Raw genomic sequence first — 20,299 nt, forward strand, 5'->3', positions numbered from 1 at the left:
TCAACCTCATTATCGGCCTCCCAAGTGATTGTAGCTTTCTCCACATGCTCCTGTTTACCATCCCTCATTCAATGAAATATACTGTAGATGTTATCAATCACATGGAATCTATTTATGTTTGGCTATTTACTGTGTTGCATCTACTGTTTCGAGTCTCTTGTAATTGCCAAAGTCATTCTTCTTTTATTTAGTTTTGCTTATTTTTATTGAATTGCCACCGAAGCCAACAAAATATACAGAAAAAAAACAACAACAACAACAACAGATACAGAACAAGTACAAAAGAAGGAGGGGTATGGCAGGGGGAAGTAACAGGGCTGGCTCCCAATTGACAACTGCTCCAATGTAACTAAGAAAGAGAAAAAACACCCTGAAAACAAAGTCAATAAGAACCAAGAAAAAATAACAGTAATAAAAAAATTAATAGGTTATTCAGGGCATTTTTTTATTAGTCAATTGGTTTATAAAAATTGAATTTTCACTGGCGTGCATTTCCTTCTAGCATTTTGTCTGGCTTTTTACTTTTGCTGTTTCTTTGTTACCCTATCTCAAACTCGCCCTACATGTACCTTCCACCTCTTGCTCATGGCATTCACTGACTTGATAAAAATGTCTGATGTTTGGCATCCATAAATTCTTACTCTAGCTCAAATGTGGTGGGCGGGGGGGGGTCTATTTCCCCCCTTTCAATCTCCTGTTTGCGGTTCCACCAATTGCAAACATTTCATTTTAAATGCAATGTGATACCAAGAGCACTTGCTAAGTTCTGTTTTCTCCACATAGTTTTAAACTGTGCAAAAATATTCCTGCATTAGTGAGCACTACCCATAGGAAACCCAAGTATCTCGGTGCGTACTATTGTTTGCACAGTAACAATAGTAGGCACCATCCTTCAAGACATTTAGCATTTGACACTCTCCCACCCACGCACCCTGTCTAAGGGATGGATCTGGCTGGCAATACATTAACCAATGTTATTCAATTTATATAATTTTTTTATTTATAACAATTTAATAGCACAAATCGGTAAATTAAAAGTAAACAATATCTAAAAAAGCCATAAGGATAATCTGTAAAATTTTAGGGTAAAAACACCTCATACTGAGACAGATCACCAATTACCAAAACAAAAAATGAAGGGACAATAAATGACAATAAAACTAGCCACAAAGTTAGTAAGTTAATTAATGAAATTATTTAAATTATAATGAAATCACATATGTTGGTAGTCCAGTCCACAGTTGATCGATGTAGCCTTCTTATTCCGTTCCGAGCTATTGCTGGGCTGCGTTTCAACATTTTACAGACACTGAAAATAGCCGCACACTTTAAGTGTCTTTTTGAGTTTTAAAATACAAGTGCTGCAGGAGGATTACAAGCAGAGGACTTGGAAAACTCTCAAAGATTTATACTCGTTACCTAGCAGAGAAACAGGTCGGGAATTTGTATCCCTAAACACTACAGTTTCCACCCGGCGAGATCAGTCTCTCCGAAATGTAAGAACAATATTTGAAAAGCATCTTTCACAACCAGAATGTAAACAACAGCTGTCCGTAAATTACGCGATCTCCAGAGTAGTAATGGATCCAATGCTGGTCAAAGTTGCGAAAATCGGGAAAGGGAATTCGAGTCCAGTCGGCTAAAGCGTCGGAGTCTTTACTGTGAACCTCACGCGGCGAAGATCGCTCTATACTGGTCATTCAACCGAAAACAAAACGACGCAGTAAATCGATCAATACTTATAGTCGCCGTGCTACGTCGTGAACTTGGTAAAATCAAAAGGACGAAACAGAAAACAACACTTCAGCTAAATATTTTTCTTGCGCTTTCAATAAACACTTCATGTAATTTCTCCTGCTTGGCACAACCAATCACAGAGCGCAGATATCAATGACGTATGAAAACTCAGTTTTGACCCGTTGCTGAAATCTGATTGGTTGATTTAAATTTCAGACGCACGGACCGTATGGCAGCATCGTGTTGCCAAATTTTTCCCGATACGATAATTCTTGAAGTGTGTAAGTAGCTTAATATTTCCAAGTAGGACTTGCAAACTCAATCATTATCATTCCGTAAAGAATCATTCTGCCACAGGAAGATCAAGATGAAATATGATCGTGAGATAATGACACTTACCAATGTTCTCCATCTCAGTTGCATTTGCGTTGGACGTATTTGCCATATCCAGAGCTACCACATCAAGACTGCCAATCAATGAACTGGCTTTCTTGGTTTGAGATTCCTTTAATCCAAAATACAGTCGTTTGTTTAGCAGATTTACAACTGTGCGTATATTTCAGACAATTGTTTGCATGCATTAATATGAAGAGTCTGCAAATTGAACTTATTAACTAATATTTAGCCGTATATATATTACCTATAACAGTGACCAGATTAAATTGTGAAGCATCTGTGATGTAAATTATGGCCACACAAACATTTGTAATTACTTTTTGGCCCCCTTGTAACCAACAATCTGGGCACATCTTATTACACACTCGTGTAAGAAAGTCTTTTAAGCGATGATTATTGAAATCGTTTTGTAATTCTTCATTGGACCAATTAGTTAAACAAAGTCTAACTTAGGCCGGCTTGAAAACTACAAGTGTAAAAGTTCTATTGAATTGACCCCTGGAACCAAAACCTCATTTCCAGATAAATGTTGCTAAACTTACCCTTGGCATATAATTCCAGGATTGAAGGTTTTTGTTATCCAGAATATTGCTGGCAGTACCAACAACAGCCTGAAAAGAACAAGTGCAGGAAAAGGAATATATGACATCGTGGGTTTTCTTGAAAATAAAGACATGAGCTAACAAATCACCAAACTGTCATAGCTCACATAACTACCTTGCAATCAGTTATAAATTGTTTCTAATGTCCGTGAAGTAATTCAGGGTAGCACGAGGAGTTAAGACGGAAGAGGGAGACACGCTAATGGATTTTAAAGGATTGCTATTGATTTCAGGACAAATGACAAAGTGTATAGCAAATTTAGCATAAACGGAGAGCAAGATGTATTTCATCAGATGAGCAGATGAGCTATGTAGATATCTGGTTTTCTCTTTACATGTAGGTGTGATAAGCTGAGTTTTGTCACTATAATTGCTAAACAAACTAAAGCATTGCACTCAAACTCACCTTAACGAACGTCTGTGACGTATCCTGTGAGTCATTGCCTTTGCTAGTTTCAGGGCCCCTCTGTGATAACAGGCCAATGACGTCCACGAGGAGTTTGAGGTCTCCTGCGTATAATGGCTTGCCAGACTTGACATCTGTCAGGTTTGAAAGTTGATCGGCTAAAAAAGATACGCTGACGTTTGGATTATTTAGCTGGAAATAAAAAAAATAATAATAATAAAATAAAATAAAAAACGTGAACGCATTGAGATTTTAATATGAATATATATGAAACATATATTTTAAACTGCTGGTGAAAAGTTAAATAGAAAAAATGCCCTCGCAGTTATAAACGCAACTTAAGCAGTTGCGAAAAGAAAGCCTAAAAAAAATTCAGGCTTGAACGGGATTCGAACCCATGACCTCTGCGAGGAGATTTACAGCAATGAAGAAAAAAATGTCTGATCTATTAAAACGAGGACGTCCGTAATTTAACGATAATGAATGAAGTTACAATCTAAGGAAAACCATTTCAAATGATTCTAATTCTACGATAATTGATATGCCTTGTTTAGTAAATGCACGTGCATGTACTTTTATAAACATGTTTATTTTTGTGTAATTTGGGTAAATGTCATAACTGCAGGAGGCAGTGGAGGTCCCGTGTTGAAGCACCGTTCTTATTACTAGCTGGAGTTGTCTCGCAGCAGTCCTGAAACCAACTCTTCGGCCACGCTTTGAATACAACAAACTTTTCTGGTCCTGTTAATTTGAATGATTTATTTCTAATGTTGCATGCTCGGCCCTACTAAACACTAATGGTAAATGAAGGACATGCATGTTAATTCAATTAATGTAATTAGTAATATGCTTGATTAACTAAACAGGTTACTAATGGTAATTAAATAAAGTTTGATTGATTGATTGATTGATGTAAACTGCTCTATAAAGATGTCATTTTACATTTGTACATTTGATCCTTACTTGTTCAGCAATGTCTGTCATCCATTTTGAAACACAGTTACTAAGATCAGGTAGTTCCCAGACCGCGGGCGTACCTGAACAGTCCCTCAACGCCATCCCTGGACAACAACGAAAACATCAACATTAAAACATTCAAGTTAATTAAGACTTTGGAATATCAAAGAACGAGTAGAGTATCAGAGCAGAAATTTTCATCCTGCCTTGATAGTTAAACTGGTCTATAATTTCTGGGTTATATATCCATGTAATATAATAATAAAAACTCCTCGCTGTGCTCTTTGTTGGCATCTAGCTCACCTAAGACTTCTTTTCATGGAACAGTTGTTAAAGAGATTAATTATGTCATCTATCTTTCAAAGTCCGAAGCATACTTTTTTATTAATCGTAGGGGAAAAAGAGGGGCAAAATTTTTCTTTATAAAAGCTTTTCGAGTGGAAGGAAGCGATTCCGCAGAAATGGTATCGGCCATGGTTGGCCAAGAAGGAAATGGATACCAACTTGCAAAAGACGAGCCGTCGTTTTCATTTTCTTCCCTTAAATAAAATCAGTTATCACACATTGCAGCTCATTCTTTGTTTTGAAATTACCTGGTTTTGTCCCATTGGTAAACTGGAACTTACGCGTACGGGCAAATTATACAAATGCAAATTTAGCACCAATATACGAAAATCTCCATGACATTTCCCTTTAAATAACCCTAAAAGATGCAATCTACCTTCATCGTACGTAATAATCTGAGGAACAAAAAGCATCTCATTACCCACAGTTCCTTCGGGGCAAGCAGTCATCTCTTGACCCCCTGTTAACGTTCGTCTCCATTCAATGCCACTAAGAGTTTCTTTCGGGCAAAAGGTATCTTCACTCTGTCCTTCAGGAATTTCTGTCCAAAAGTATATATTTGTGAAAATACAATCACGTTACGTTCATTATATAAAGTCTATAGGATTAAATAAGCCATAATTGCTAGATTGCTTTCGTCCTATCATCGGATGCGTCCTTAAATAAAAAGGTAACACCAATATTCAAACTGATAATATTTGTCAAGCACCTTTCTAAACATGACTGTATATACTACAACAGGCATGTTGCTAATCTCGTACCCAGATCTCCCACGGTCAGGCGGAGGGGAGATCTGGTAAAGTTCGATTTGAGGCCCGGAATACGGCCTGCCCATCATCCTTTGTCCACCGTGCTGAATGGCCGCCGGCTCGTAACTGTGATCATTCCTGGTGAGGTTTTCGCTTTCGAGGGTGCTCTTCGGAACGTTCTTCGGTCGAGAGGACAACAAAACTTGAAACTTAAACCAAGCGAAAAAGGTACTAGGAGAGATTGCAATCAACAAGCGCGGTAAATCACTTTTTTACTGAGATTAGTTCCTACCCTTTGTGACCATCTGGACCATCTTTGTAATGAAAACTGTTCCAAGAACAAATCCATCGTAATTGTGCTTTCTCCACTCAAGATCAACGTGCTTATCGACGATCAATTAAAAAGACTTAAGTCAACCGGAGTAAGCTGTACCAGTTTTCGCCTTAGATGGTAACTGTATTGAAGATACTGTAATTTACAGGCAGGGAAATGTCACATAATTTTTGTGCACCCCAAGGTAAAGGTAGCAACAGACAATGCAGAGAGTTCTTGTTGTCGAAGCTTTATCAGAAAAATTGTGTGGCCGTTGTTGTAGATGAGGCACACTAGAGTTACTGATTGGCATCTTGCTGTTAAATTTCGCATTGGAAAGTCAAATGGTTCATGTCATATTTTCATTTGCAAAGTTTCAGAAATTGTGGTCTACCAGTGATACGTAAAAATTATTTTTTCTCTTTGTAGTCTCTTCAGCTGATTTGGCCACACAAATTTTCCTTCTTCCATAAGTTAATGGTTTAAATTTCCAAACCAAATGGATTGTGTAAATGCGGCAGGTTTCTTTTACAGGCCAAAGGACACAACTCAAGTTACTGTAATAATATAATTTGATATGAATCAGCTAAACAGGGCCTCCTCCTACCTACAACAACTGTCCACTCCTATAATACCACAAATTCTGCCAAGCTTAATTTCCACCGATCACAAATTAGAACTAACATAGGCAAATTTACTTTCAAGTACTCTGCTTCTGTCATATGGGAAACTGTCCCCATGGCATAATTTGAGAAAAACAAAAACATTTAACAGGTTTAAGAAACTTTATAAGCCCCACCTGATCTCTTGTCAATCAAATAATATATGTTCTGTTTAATGATCAAATATAATAGAATGCAACTATCTAATAATAATAATAGAGTTAAAAATAATAATAATAATAATAATAATAATAATAATAATAATAATAATAATAATAATAATTGTCTGCTTATATTTTGATATTTGCTGTCGCTGCTGTTGCTGCTGCTGATGATGTGTTGTCCTTTTCCTTTCTTTTTGTTTGTTTGTTTGTATGTTGTTTTATTTTGTTTTTTTTTGTTTTTATTTATTTATTTATTTATTTATTTATTTATTTATTGTTTTGTTCTTCTTTTATTAAGCTTGTCCTGTTTGGATTTCTTGCTCGGTTCAGTATATCTCTAACATACCTTAATTTACACAAATGTAATTCTCTCTTGTACATTAATCCTAGGCTCTACAAACATTTCCTACATTTTCTAATATCTCAATAAAGCTCAGTGTCATTTCTTTGTTTACTTAAAAGTAGGTGGTGGTCAACTAGAAAGCCTAATTGCTACTTTGACCACCACACACATTTTATAATTTGTACTGTATTTATTTTTATCTTGTAATATCATTTGTTGTAATACTTTTCTTTCTATGTTAATGTTGTGTAAATAGTGTGAAATAAAGGAACTATGAACCATCCTAGCCCTAACACCATGCTACTGTCTTGGTTATATACCAGCAAACCAGAAAGACCTGTCCGACTGTAAATGGTAGGCGCCCAATTATGTCCAACATTAAAATGCTGAGTACACCCTTGCTGTTTTAAAGGTTTTTTTTTTCTCAAAAATGGAAGTTTGAATTTCTTTTGGGAAATGGAGGTACCACATCTGGATTTGGGATCTGAAGAATTTTTGGTTACTTGCAACATGTGAGCAAACACTGAGCCAGTCCCTATGAGTTTCCCTTTAGAGTCTTATTTGGTAGTGATGAGCTTTCCATTTCAGTGGTTCTTGATTCACCTTTATCACATAACACTTGAAAAGTTTTCACCTGAAATTTATGTTAAGTTTAGGGGACATGCCCCCTCAACTGCTTCTTTGATGACAAGTTAATAAAGGTTATTATTTTACACATAGGAGTCCACAGACTCGAAAATTAGAACCACATAATACACAAGTCTAATAACATTTTACTCTTGATATGAAGAACAAAGGTCATTATCTGCATTTGATCCTTGATTTCAGCAAAAATATAATAACAATAATAATAGGAAGGTGTGAAGGTCTTTTGGGCTCATAAAAGTAGCAAATGGCAGATAAATAGAAAACAAATAAAAAAAATATTTCCACTATTTGTTTTCCTGTGCATGTCTGTGTGTTCTAATGAACTGTCACCCATTTCTGCAGCAAAACAGCTTTCACAGTAAGCTGATCTTCAGTAACCGTGAATCCCTAAGTATTCCATAACCATGGCCTTCCATAGCCAGGAAACAACATTTAATCAAACTGTGAGACACAAACCCACTGCAGGGAAGTGGTGGGGAAAAGAAACTTTGAAAACGGTGTCTGTCTTGGATGAAAATTCCTTGTTGATGCCAATTCCTTGAGCAAAAAAATTTTCTTATATTGATATTTGCACCCATGTCAGGTCCTAAAATGATATTTGCACCCATGTCAGGTCCTAACTTTTATTAATATTAAGACCAGCAACACAAAATTATGTTCAAGGACTTTTCACACAAGTGCATAAAAAATATCAGAACAGTGAACCTTGAACCTTTAAGCCCCAGTAGTGATCAGTATCAAAATTTCTCCTAATAATATTAATACACAATCAAGGAGAGGTCATGAGATCACCAGTGGTGAAATTTCTTGATATTTCAACAACTTCCCTATAATGCTACTATGAAAAATGGACATGTAGAGACCAGTAAGGAGAAACTGTAAAAGGTTAAAAGCTAATAAATACAGAGCCACATTGCTAGTGATTATCGCAGCTTCTTTTATGCTTCGTCCTTCCACCACCCCACACGTCAAAAAGGGCTTATAAGTTACTTGAGAATCCCTTTTTATTCAGCCTTCTCATTATCCATTTTCTGGTAATTATATTGTCTTATTCTAATGGAAAGAATAACAACATCCCAGTGAATGACTACAGTTTTTTCTTAATTAATTGCATCTTTGTTCAGGGGGCACGACTTCAGAGTACAGCAAACTAGGAACACTTTCCTCAGTATTCCCTACAGCGAAGATTGTTGTCATGACAACAACAGCAACAGAAAAACAACCAAACTACAATCATACAAAGTTTGAATATGAAAGATTTAAGAAGTACTACAAAGGCCCTCCTATCTTAACACAAAGTAATGTTGACCAGTTTGATTAAATATTTTTGCCCATAGCAGATGAACTTGTCACCACCAATGTCAAAAATGAGGCCTGTCTATTATTTACTCATCATTAGTACTGTGTGGAGTTGGGGGTGCCTTTTTTGGTGGAAAGCTTGGGGATCACCAGTTCTACCTTACTCTCCAAATTCCTCAAAATGCACTTTTGGCTCAGTCTCATTCTCTACAGACTGACAATGAATATTATTTGCCACAATCTTTGGGAATGGGGTTTGATTCTCGATGTGTTGGAAGGATAATAATTTATTCATTTTGGTCTTCCCCAAACTATGGAAAGTTTTTTCCAAGAAAATGGAAGAGACGGGAAGCCTGCTACATCAAATCTTTACTTTAACAACAATCGTATTGGTGCAAATATTGAAGAAATGCAACCCATATTGACAGATTAGTGTAAATACCCCAGAAATCTTTGCAGGGGAAAATTTTTGCTTGTAACCACTTTGGTTTTGGCTTTTGTGTGAGAAATGCAGCTGTTGTGATATCTGTTGTCCGAAATGACTGTCATTGCTCTTAATTATGTGTTGAGCTGTGTCCAGCTGTTTTAGCCCTTGAAGATATTCACATCACTGATAGGAACTTTAGGAACTTGCTTCTCCCTAGAAATCAGGTGGAAGAAATTAAGGCAGAGTTAGCAAGAAATAAAGGAGAAACTGAGGCCAGTGATAACTATTTGTATCAGAGAATGTGCTCAGGATTAACGATGGAAGTAGTAAATGAAGTGTGTTTAGTACTTCAAGGACTCCATACTAATGATAAAATAATGGAGAAATTCCCCTATCTTGAAGAAAAGAACAATGGCAAAAAGATTCTAAAATCTATAAGTCAAATCCAAAGAGGCATGTCCGCCTTTTAAAACTACTTCTTTTCCAAAGCCTATCACAAGCATAGACCTGCAAAACATTAGGTGGTGCAGACATGTAAACCAATGTCCCCATTTTTATTTTAGAGGAAGGCTAGTTTATATTTTGGATTAACTCAGTAGGTGGGGGAGAGGGGATAAAATTAAACTAACTACACTTACATAAAGAGACCTAATCGGTTCAGACAAGGTGTTCTCTTTTGTAGTACAGGTTTCATTACTATTATTTTGGTGGTCATAAGTCAGACATTTTTCATTTCTCTTAGCTGAGGGGTGGAAGGGATATTGATCTCACCAGATGAATAATATTATTGTGTGGACACTATCAATTTCTCCAAAGTCCTATGAGAGATGTTGTATGGATCTTGAAGGAATAAGCACACTGGCCTGAAAGGACTAATATTACAATATGAAGTCTCTTACTCAAAGTCCAGTTCAATTTATAGAAGAAAAATAGTCTTTTAATTAGCAGAAGACAAAAACTGAAGTGAAAATATGCTAGCAAATGCGGCCCGCGTGTTCAGTATTTTGGGGAAATTAATTTGCGTTTACTAAATAAATAATCATTTTAAAAAAAATCCATTTTTTGTCAAGAAATACAAAAAAAAAGAATAAAATATGACCTACCTCCATTTTTTCCCCAAAAGTAAGCAAGCTTATATCCATCGTGTTGGAAACTTGTGTAATTTGGCAAGGCCGTTTGAACGTTACTGCAAACTCTTTTCGGCTAAAGTCGCTGTTGTCTTCCGAAAATACAATTTCTCACTGTTCTCTCCCCACACAAAGGGCATGTATGTATTAAAACGTCGCATAACAATCTTCATCGGAGCGAAAACTTTTCCGTGTTTTTGTTTCTTCCCCGAACTGAGCGAAAACCAAACACAGAAGGAAAGAGCCAATCACAGAGCAGATTAGAATGAGGCATTCTTAATTCTGGTAACCAACCAGAAATGGCGTTGTATCGAACTTTACCAGATCTCACATTTCGATATTTCGACATTCCCGAACCAACTGAGATCAGGGTACGAGATTAGCATGTTGCCATTAAGATACTAGAATTAGTTTCTAAAGAAACTGGTTGTTGCGTCGGTGAGAGAGTAGAAGCGAATGTTTGGTTTTATCAACAGAGTTAATAAGGTAATTTTTCCACGGCAAAGATATTGGAGTGTCCACGTTTCGAGCCTTCGCCCTTCGTCAGTGATTTATCTCATTAACTAAACCAAACATGTTGTCATTAACTTCTTTAGACTGCACAGAGCTGGGAAAGTCTGGATCGATAACATCGAAAATACACGTTATAGTTTAACAAATCCTCCGATTAAACAAGCCTATCAAAGGCTATTTTTACGACAACGCATTTTCTTGATTTTGGAAGGCTGATTTATTAATTACAACACTAACTTACCGATTTGGAGAAGCTTTCAAATGGATTTTCTTGTACAAAAAAGCAGACAGTTTTTGGAAGCGAGAGACAGAAACATTTCTTCTGTTGATAGCAAATGAACACTAAATTAGAGTGCATGTCACGTGACTGACCTTCGCAATTTCTCCCATTTCCTATGAAGCCAAGTTCGCACTCACACCTGTATGAGCCTTCAGTATTACTGCAAGCGGCATTCACGTGACACATGTGAGAATTGTCAGCGCACTCGTCGTGATCTGTGGGCAGAATGTATATTCCAAGATCATTAAATAACCTTTTTCGGCAATACGACGGAAATACAATGCAAAGATACTAATACGACTCTGACATTGCAACAAAAAACAACTTGATAAAATATAACATGTTCTATGGCTTAAATCGTTTGAACTGACACACACTCTTGGGTGCCTAAAACCCAAAGTCTTCGTAGGTAAAATGAGATATGTCCAGGATCGACCTTGTTAGCAAGAATTTGCTAGCAAATTATTTTCGCAAAAGTAACAAGGATTTTCCTTGCTAGCTAAAACCGTTCATTACAAATATCGCAAGAATCGCAAGAATAACAAATATAACAAGATTCAAGACTTAGAAGAACTTGGAGGCAAGAGGGGCCCCGAAATCCCCGCAAATATCGCAAATATCGCAAAAGTAACAAGGATTTTCCTTGCTAGCTAAAATCGTTCATTACAAATATCGCAAAAATCGCAAGAATAACAAATGAGCAAGATTCAAGACTTAAAGGAACTTGAAGGCAAGAAGGGCCCCGAAATCTCCGCAAATATCGCAAATATCGCAAAAGTAACAAGGATTTTCCTTGCTAGCTAAAACCGTTCATTACAAATATCGCAAGAATCGCAAGAATAACAAATGTAACAAGATTCAAGACTTAGAAGAACTTGAAGGCAAGAGGGGCCCCGAAATCCCCGCAAATATCGCAAATATCGCAAAAGTAACAAGGATTTTCTTTGCTAGCTAAAACCGTTCATTACAAATATGGCAAGAATCGCAAGAATAACAAATATAACAAGATTCAAGACTTAGAAGAACTTGAAGGCAAGAGGGGCCCCGAAATCCCCGCAAATATCGCAAATATCGCAAAAGTAGCAAGGATTTTCCTTGCTAGCTAAAATCGTTCATTACAAATATCGCAAAAATCGCAAGAATAACAAATATAACAAGATTCAAGACTTAGAAGAACTTGGAGGCAAGAGGGGCCCCGAAATCTCCGCAAATATCGCAAATATCACAAAAGTAACAAGGATTTTCCTTGCTAGCTAAAATCGTTCATTACAAATATCGCAAGAATCGCAAGAATAACAAATATAACAAGATTCAAGACTTAGAAGAACTTGGAGGCAAGAGGGGCCCCGAAATCCCCGCAAATATCGCAAATATCGCAAAAGTAACAAGGATTTTCCTTACTAGCTAAAACCGTTCATTACAAATATCGCAAAAATCGCAAGAATAACAAATGTAGCAAGATTCAAGACTTAAAGGAACTTGAAGGCAAGAAGGGCCCCGAAATCTCCGCAAATATCGCAAATATCGCATAAGTAACAAGGATTTTCCTTGCTAGCTAAAACCGTTCATTACAAATATCGCAAGAATCGCAAGAATAACAAATGTAACAAGATTAAAGACTTAGAAGAACTTGGAGGCAAGAGGGGCCCCGAAATCCCCGCAAATATCGCAAATATCGCAAAAGTAACAAGGATTTTCCTTGCTAGCTAAAACCGTTCATTACAAATATGGCAAGAATCGCAAGAATAACAAATATAACAAGATTCAAGACTTAGAAGAACTTGAAGGCAAGAGGGGCCCCGAAATCTCCGCAAATATCGCAAAAGTAACAAGGATTTTCCTTGCTAGCTAAAACCGTTCATTACAAATATCGCAAAAATCGCAAGAATAACAAATGTAGCAAGATTCAAGACTTAAAGGAACTTGAAGGCAAGAAGGGCCCCGAAATCCCCGCAAATATCGCAAATATCGCAAAAGTAACAAGGATTTTCCTTGCTAGCTAAATCCGTTCATTACAAATATCGCAAGAATCGCAAGAATAACAAATATAACAAGATTCAAGACTTAGAAGAACTTGAAGGCAAGAGGGGCCCCGAAATCCCCGCAAATATCGCAAATATCGCAAAAGTAACAAGGATTTTCCTTGCTAGCTAAAACCGTTCACTACAAACATGGCAAGAATCGCAAGAATAACAAATATAACAAGATTCAAGACTTAGAAGAACTTGAAGGAAAGAGGGGCCCCGAAATCCCCGCAAATATCGCAAATATCGCAAAAGTAACAAGGATTTTCCTTGCTAGCTAAAACCGTTCATTACAAATATCGCAAGAATCGCAAGAATAACAAATATAACAAGATTCAAGACTTAGAAGAACTTGGAGGCAAGAGGAGCCCCGAAATCCCCGCAAATATCGCAAATATCGCAAAAGTAACAAGGATTTTCCTTGCTAGCTAAAATCGTTCATTACAAATATCGCAAAAATCGCAAGAATAACAAATGTAGCAAGATTCAAGACTTAAAGGAACTTGAAGGCAAGAAGGGCCCCGAAATCTCCGCAAATATCGCAAAAGTAACAAGGATTTTCCTTGCTAGCTAAAACCGTTCATTACAAATATCGCAAGAATCGCAAGAATAACAAATGTAACAAGATTCAAGACTTAGAAGAACTTGAAGGCAAGAGGGGCCCCGAAATCCCTGCAAATATCGCAAATATCGCAAAAGTAACAAGGATTTTCCTTGCTAGCTAAAATCGTTCATTACAAATATCGCAAAAATCGCAATAATAACACATATAACAAGATTCAAGATTTAGAAGAACTTGAAGGCAAGAGGGGCCCCAAAATCCCCGCAAATATCGCAAAAGTAACAAGGATTTTCCTTGCTAGCTAAAACCGTTCATTACAAATATCGCAAGAATCGCAAGAATAACAGATATAACAAGATACAATACTTAGAAGAACTTGGAGGCAAGAGGGGCCCCGAAATCCCCGCAAATATCGCAAATATCGCAAAAGTAACAAGGATTTTCCTTGCTAGCTAAAATCGTTCATTACAAATATCGCAAAAATCGCAAGAATAACAAATATAACAAGATTCAAGACTTAGAAGAACTTGAAGGCAAGAGGGGCCCCGAAATCCCCGCAAATATCGCAAATATCGCAAAAGTAACAAGGATTTTCCTTGCTAGCTAAAATCGTTCATTACAAATATCGCAAAAATCGCAAGAATAACAAATATAACAAGATTTAAGACTTAGAAGAACTTGAAGGAAAGAGGGGCCCCAAAATGCCCGCAAATATCGCAAAAGTAACAAGGATTTTCCTTGCTAGCTAAAACCGTTCATTACAAATATCGCAAGAATCGCAAGAATAACAGATATAACAAGATACAAGACTTAGAAGAACTTGGAGGCAAGAGGGGCCCCGAAATCTTCGCAAATATCACAAATATCGCAAAAGTAACAAGGATTTTCCTTGCTAGCTAAAATCGTTCATTACAAATATCGCAAAAATCGCAAGAATAACAAATATAACGAGATTCAAGACTTAGAAGAACTTGAAGGCAAGAGGGGCCCCGAAATCCCCGCAAATATCGCAAATATCGCAAAAGTAACAAGGATTTTCCTTGCTAGCTTAAACCATTCATTACAAATATCGCAAGAATCGCAAGAATAACAAATATAACAAGATTCAAGACTTAGAAGAACTTGAAGGCAAGAGGGGCCCCGAAATCCCCGCAAATATCGCAAATATCGCAAAAGTAACAAGGATTTTCCTTGCTAGCTAAAATCGTTCATTACAAATATCGCAAAAATCGCAAGAATAACAAATATAACAAGATTTAAGACTTAGAAGAACTTGAAGGAAAGAGGGGCCCCAAAATGCCCGCAAATATCGCAAAAGTAACAAGGATTTTCCTTGCTAGCTAAAACCGTTCATTACAAATATCGCAAGAATCGCAAGAATAACAGATATAACAAGATACAAGACTTAGAAGAACTTGGAGGCAAGAGGGGCCCCGAAATCTTCGCAAATATCACAAATATCGCAAAAGTAACAAGGATTTTCCTTGCTAGCTAAAATCGTTCATTACAAATATCGCAAAAATCGCAAGAATAACAAATATAACGAGATTCAAGACTTAGAAGAACTTGAAGGCAAGAGGGGCCCCGAAATCCCCGCAAATATCGCAAATATCGCAAAAGTAACAAGGATTTTCCTTGCTAGCTTAAACCATTCATTACAAATATCGCAAGAATCGCAAGAATAACAAATATAACAAGATTCAAGACTTAGAAGAACTTGAAGGCAAGAGGGGCCCCGAAATCCCCGCAAATATCGCAAATATCGCAAAATTAACAAGGATTTTCCTTGCTAGCTAAATCCGTTCATTACAAATATCGCAAGAATCGCAAGAATAACAAATATAACAAGATTCAAGACTTAGAAGAACTTGAAGGCAAGAGGGGCCCCGAAATCCCTGCAAATATCGCAAATATCGCAAAAGTAACAAGGATTTTCCTTGCTAGCTAAAATCGTTCATTACAAATATCGCAAAAATCGCAATAATAACACATATAACAAGATTCAAGACTTAGAAGAACTTGAAGGCAAGAGGGGCCCCAAAATCCCCGCGAATATCGCAAAATTAACAAGGATTTTCCTTGCTAGCTAAAACCGTTCATTACAAATATCGCAAGAATCGCAAGAATAACAAATATAACAAGATACAATACTTAGAAGAACTTGGAGGCAAGAGGGGCCCCGAAATCCCCGCAAATATCGCAAATATCGCAAAAGTAACAAGGATTTTCCTTGCTAGCTAAAATCGTTCATTACAAATATCGCAAAAATCGCAAGAATAACAAATATAACGAGATTCAAGACTTAGAAGAACTTGAAGGCAAGAGGGGCCCCGAAATCCCCGCAAATATCGCAAATATCGCAAAAGTAACAAGGATTTTCCTTGCTAGCTAAAACCGTTCATTACAAATATCGCAAGAATCGCAAGAATAACAAATATAACAAGATTCAAGACTTAGAAGAACTTGAAGGCAAGAGGGGCCCCAAAATCCCCGCAAATGTCGGGTAAAAGGCTCCAGTTCAAATCTGCCATCCAGCATTTTTGCAGTTGTTCCTTAACGTTCAGCACTCCATTGACATAAGCATTGTTGGTCGCCATCGTCCAGGGTACCGTGACAGTCAATTCCTTCCACCACGATAGGCAGCCAAATGTTAAATGCGCCGGCCAAAAAAGGATGTATGCTTAAATAAGAGTCGGTCGTATGCCGTATTGTTTGGAATGAAATAGACCGCGTTACCGCTAAGGTGTGATATAAATGATTCTTTTGTGTAATGTCGGCTGGCAGGCGTGTCAAAGACAAGGTTTTTTTGTCTCGGTCCCAAGGGTGCGTTGCTTCAACAGAGGAGGTTCCATTGTTATACAGATAATAAACTGAGCCCTAGGAAAATGATCTTAAAAAAGAGTAATTAAACAGAGTTCACGGATCACAAAGCAATGTTTATTATTCATAATTATCTACTCATTGCTTTCTACTGTGTATTTATTTTCCGATTGTAACACACACGACAGGACAACAGAAAGTTTTTCGAATTATTTGGCGCTGAAGTTTAATTGCTTGATAAGATACAATCGTCATGAGATGTGTATTTCCATCATTAACTTTCTTTGGTCTTGAAGTTTTAAACTTGCCGACACTAGGATTAAGGATTAACAGAATTGAAGTACTCTAAACATTTGCCAGTTACGTTTTGTTGTAGTAAATTTTTTTGTAGCCGCACTATTTAAGCATAATGTTTATATTGATAGCAATGAGTAAAAGTTTCCCCAAAAACCGCGCGTTGTCTTGAGCGTTTTTGTTTTTTTTACGTGTAACGGAAAGTAGTAAATTTTATGGCTTTGACTCCTGATAAGGTCTTTGAACACTTGTAAGGACCTGAAACGTCACATTCGGTTATAAGTTCATTATTTTTGAAAAGGGTGGTAACAATAAAAGGTGATTGAAACAAGCGGTTTGGGAAGAATTACTCTAATGCCGAAAATAACCAAAGGCCACCATAGGTGGTCGTTGATAAATATGTATCTTTACCTGATATAACTAATTCATCACAAACCATAACACAGTCGGGAAAGGGCATTGTTCATTCCGCCTAAGGTATCTTCACTCATTTTATAATAAGAAATATAACAATAATTTACGGGTCGTCCGCGGTTGTTTTGACAAATCAATACACCAAGTAAAATCGATGAAACAATCAGGTAAAATGAAAGCACATAAAAATCTATTTACAAAAATGTGCAATTGGTAAACTTTGTGTTCTAATGAAAGTAATGTTGAATATAGTCCAGGGTCCTTGTCATGGGTGTTGCAACAGTTGATTGTTACTTATCAAACATTAGGTCCAAATTCAAGTCGAAATTCGGCACGATATCTTCGTACTCCATGTCAGCTATTTCTTTTAAAATTTCTTCCTCATCAGCGGCAGACTGTTGTTGAAATATTGTCATACATTGTTGTATTTCTTTTTCCTCTTGTTCGGAGATGTGATTGTCGGTAGAACGGTATTTTTGGCGAAGGAAGTGCCCTTTGTCTTTCCGTAGCCACTCGGATATCTGCCGTTCTTCTTCGTCTCCAAGAAATTCACTTGGCGGAACTACTACAAGTACCTGATCTGATGACCCATTTTCATTTCCATGTTGATGGAATTAAGAACGAAGCATACACTGATTGATATTACGGTATTTGATACTGAGCGAAACTCCTTTTAATGCATTGTAGCTGTATGTTGATGGAATTAAGAACGAAGCATACACTGATTGATATTACGGTATTTTGCTACTGACAGTAATTAATAATATTCACTTGGTGGTTTTTTTTGTTCAACTATAAGTTTAATTTAACTAGATAAATATTACCAGATTACTGGCAATGCCTGTTTTAAAACCATGGGTATTGGACAGAAACATACATGTACAATGCGTGGATCTGATGACCCATTTTCATTTCCATGTTGATGGAATTAAGAACGAAGCATACACTGATTGATTGATTGGCACTGATTGGCCCTATCTTGCCTTCATCTTATCCTAAGTCTTGAATCTTGTGACATTTGTTATTCTTGCGATTCTTGCGATATTTGTAATGAACGGATTCTGCTAGCAAGAAAAATCCTTGTTACTTTTGCGATATTTGCGATATTTGCGGACATTTCGGGGCCCTTCTTGCCTTCATTTTATCCTAAGTCTTGAATCTTGTTACATTTGTTATTCTTGCGATTCTTGCGATATTTGTAATAAATGGTTTTTGCTAGCAAGAAAAATTCTTGTTACTTTTGCGATATTTGCGATATTTGCGGACATTTCGAGGCCCTATCTTGCCTTCATCTTATCCTAAGTCTTGAATCTTGTGACATTTGTTATTCTTGCGATTTTTGCGATATTTGTAATGAACGCTTTTTGCTAGCAAGAAAAAATCCTTGTTATTTTTGCGATGTTTGCGATATTTGCGGACATTTCGGGCCCCTTCTTGCCTTCATCTTCTTCTTAGTCTTGAATCTTGCTACATTTGTTATTCTTGCGATTTTTGCGATATTTGTAATGAATGCTTTTTGCTAGCAAGAAAAAATCCTTGTTATTTTTGCGATGTTTGCGATATTTGCGGACATTTCGGGGCCCTTCTATCCTTCATGTTCTTCTAAGTGTTGAATCTTGTTACATTTGTTATTATTGCGATTTTTGCTATATTTGTTACTCAGTCTTTTCTCATGGCAAGAAAATGTCTTGTTACTTTTGCGATTTTTGCTATTTCTTCTATACTTTTCTAATAGCCGTTTTCTTTGCGACAATTGCGAAACTAATTTGCTAGCAAATTCTTGCTAACAAGGTCGATCCTGGACATAAGTGGGTAAAATATTTAACAGAATGTAATGATAAATGTACGAAAAATTCATGATGTGGGAAAAAGGACGATAGACCAAAAATATGGAAGAAAATTAAAAGATATTTTGTTCTTCAAACGGATTGTCAAAATTGTGAAGATCAACGTAAATGTTACTGATATGCCATGGCTCTCAATTAGCATATCTTTAGCAGTAAATTAACAAACACTGTTTTTTCATGCATGCTCTCGAACCAGTAAAAGAATACAGTATTTGATTTCTGATGGCGTGAAACGTCCCGCTGGAATCTCTGCAATTGGCAATAAGAAGATTACAATGACTTCCAAAGTGCTTTACCTATAGCGCTAGCTTCTTTTTTTGAAAACCAACAGTGTTGGATTTTTAAGCTACTTAAATCACAACCAGATGTCCTGGCAGTTATTTAACGCTGGCCAAAGGTCAGTGGTGACAGACACAAGTCAATGTGCTACAGATGTATAAACGCGCTGTCAAGAGAGGGTGTACAATACCCTTCATTCCTAAACACCATACTCTGTGATGTTGGAGGCTTATCGAAGGTTTCGGGCATTTTTTAACTGTAAAACCCAGGAATAAAATTATATTTTAAAGGAACATAAAATGAATGAAACTCACCTGGGGTTCTGAAGTGAATATCAGTGTCGAGAAATGGACCATAGCCCAGTCTGTTCGACGCCCGTAAATTCAGCAAATAATTGGTCATCTGTTTCAGGCCATCAATGCGAGCATGCGTCTTGTAAGCAGTAACCACAACATTTTCTTTCTTAGATACGATGATCAGTTGATATTGGTCTGCAAAGTCTATGGCTGCCTCGTAAAAGGGTGAAGTCCAATTTAAAATTACTTGAGACCAGCTCAGAGATACGATGGCTATATTGCTAGGAGGATCTGTAAATTTAAACATTGAAAAATTGGTTGCTGACAAATCCATGAATTGGATGATTTCTCAATTTGTTTGTATATTAATTTTGCAATTGACATGTTTCACTACCATTACCGTTACCACCAACATCACCGTGACCTTCAACATCAGTAGACTGCGAGCAGTCTCTCTTTTGCTCGAAAATCCGCGGGGAAGGACGTAAGATATTAGAAGCGTGACTTGCATCACCATCACAGTCACTGTCCCCGTCCCTCCACCGCCGCCGCTGCTGCCACTGCCACCACCGCCACCGGCACCATCACCATCACCGTCAGCATCACCATCAACGTCACCATCACCGTCACCGTCACCGTCACCATCACCATCACCATCATCATCACCATCAACATCAACATCACTATCACCATCACCGTCACCATCACCATCACCATCACATCACCTTCACCATCACCGTCACCATTTTCATCACTATCACAGTCACTGTCACCGTCACCGTCACCGTCACCGTC

The 20,299-nt window shown here is 37.2% G+C and overlaps 1 protein-coding gene across 2 annotated transcripts in view; it reads right to left on the bottom strand.

The window, feature by feature from the left end:
• Positions 1-20,299, bottom strand: part of LOC146466254 (uncharacterized) — a 53,919-nt gene that overhangs the window by 18,873 nt on the left and 14,747 nt on the right. For both annotated transcript variants that reach the window (XM_085127556.1, XM_085127555.1), the window contains exons 9-15: positions 19,523-19,795; positions 11,061-11,183; positions 4,865-4,984; positions 4,105-4,202; positions 3,142-3,333; positions 2,676-2,744; positions 2,137-2,242 (exon numbers count right to left, since the gene is read on the bottom strand). In XM_085127556.1, the coding sequence (XP_084983682.1) occupies positions 2,137-2,242; positions 2,676-2,744; positions 3,142-3,333; positions 4,105-4,202; positions 4,865-4,984; positions 11,061-11,183; positions 19,523-19,795 (981 nt within the window). The remainder of the gene's footprint in view (positions 1-2,136; positions 2,243-2,675; positions 2,745-3,141; positions 3,334-4,104; positions 4,203-4,864; positions 4,985-11,060; positions 11,184-19,522; positions 19,796-20,299) is intronic.

This window comes from Pavona decussata, unplaced genomic scaffold (assembly GCF_977016875.1).
Source record: "Pavona decussata unplaced genomic scaffold, jaPavDecu1.1 SCAFFOLD_149, whole genome shotgun sequence".
NCBI classification, from domain to species: domain Eukaryota; kingdom Metazoa; phylum Cnidaria; class Anthozoa; order Scleractinia; family Agariciidae; genus Pavona; species Pavona decussata.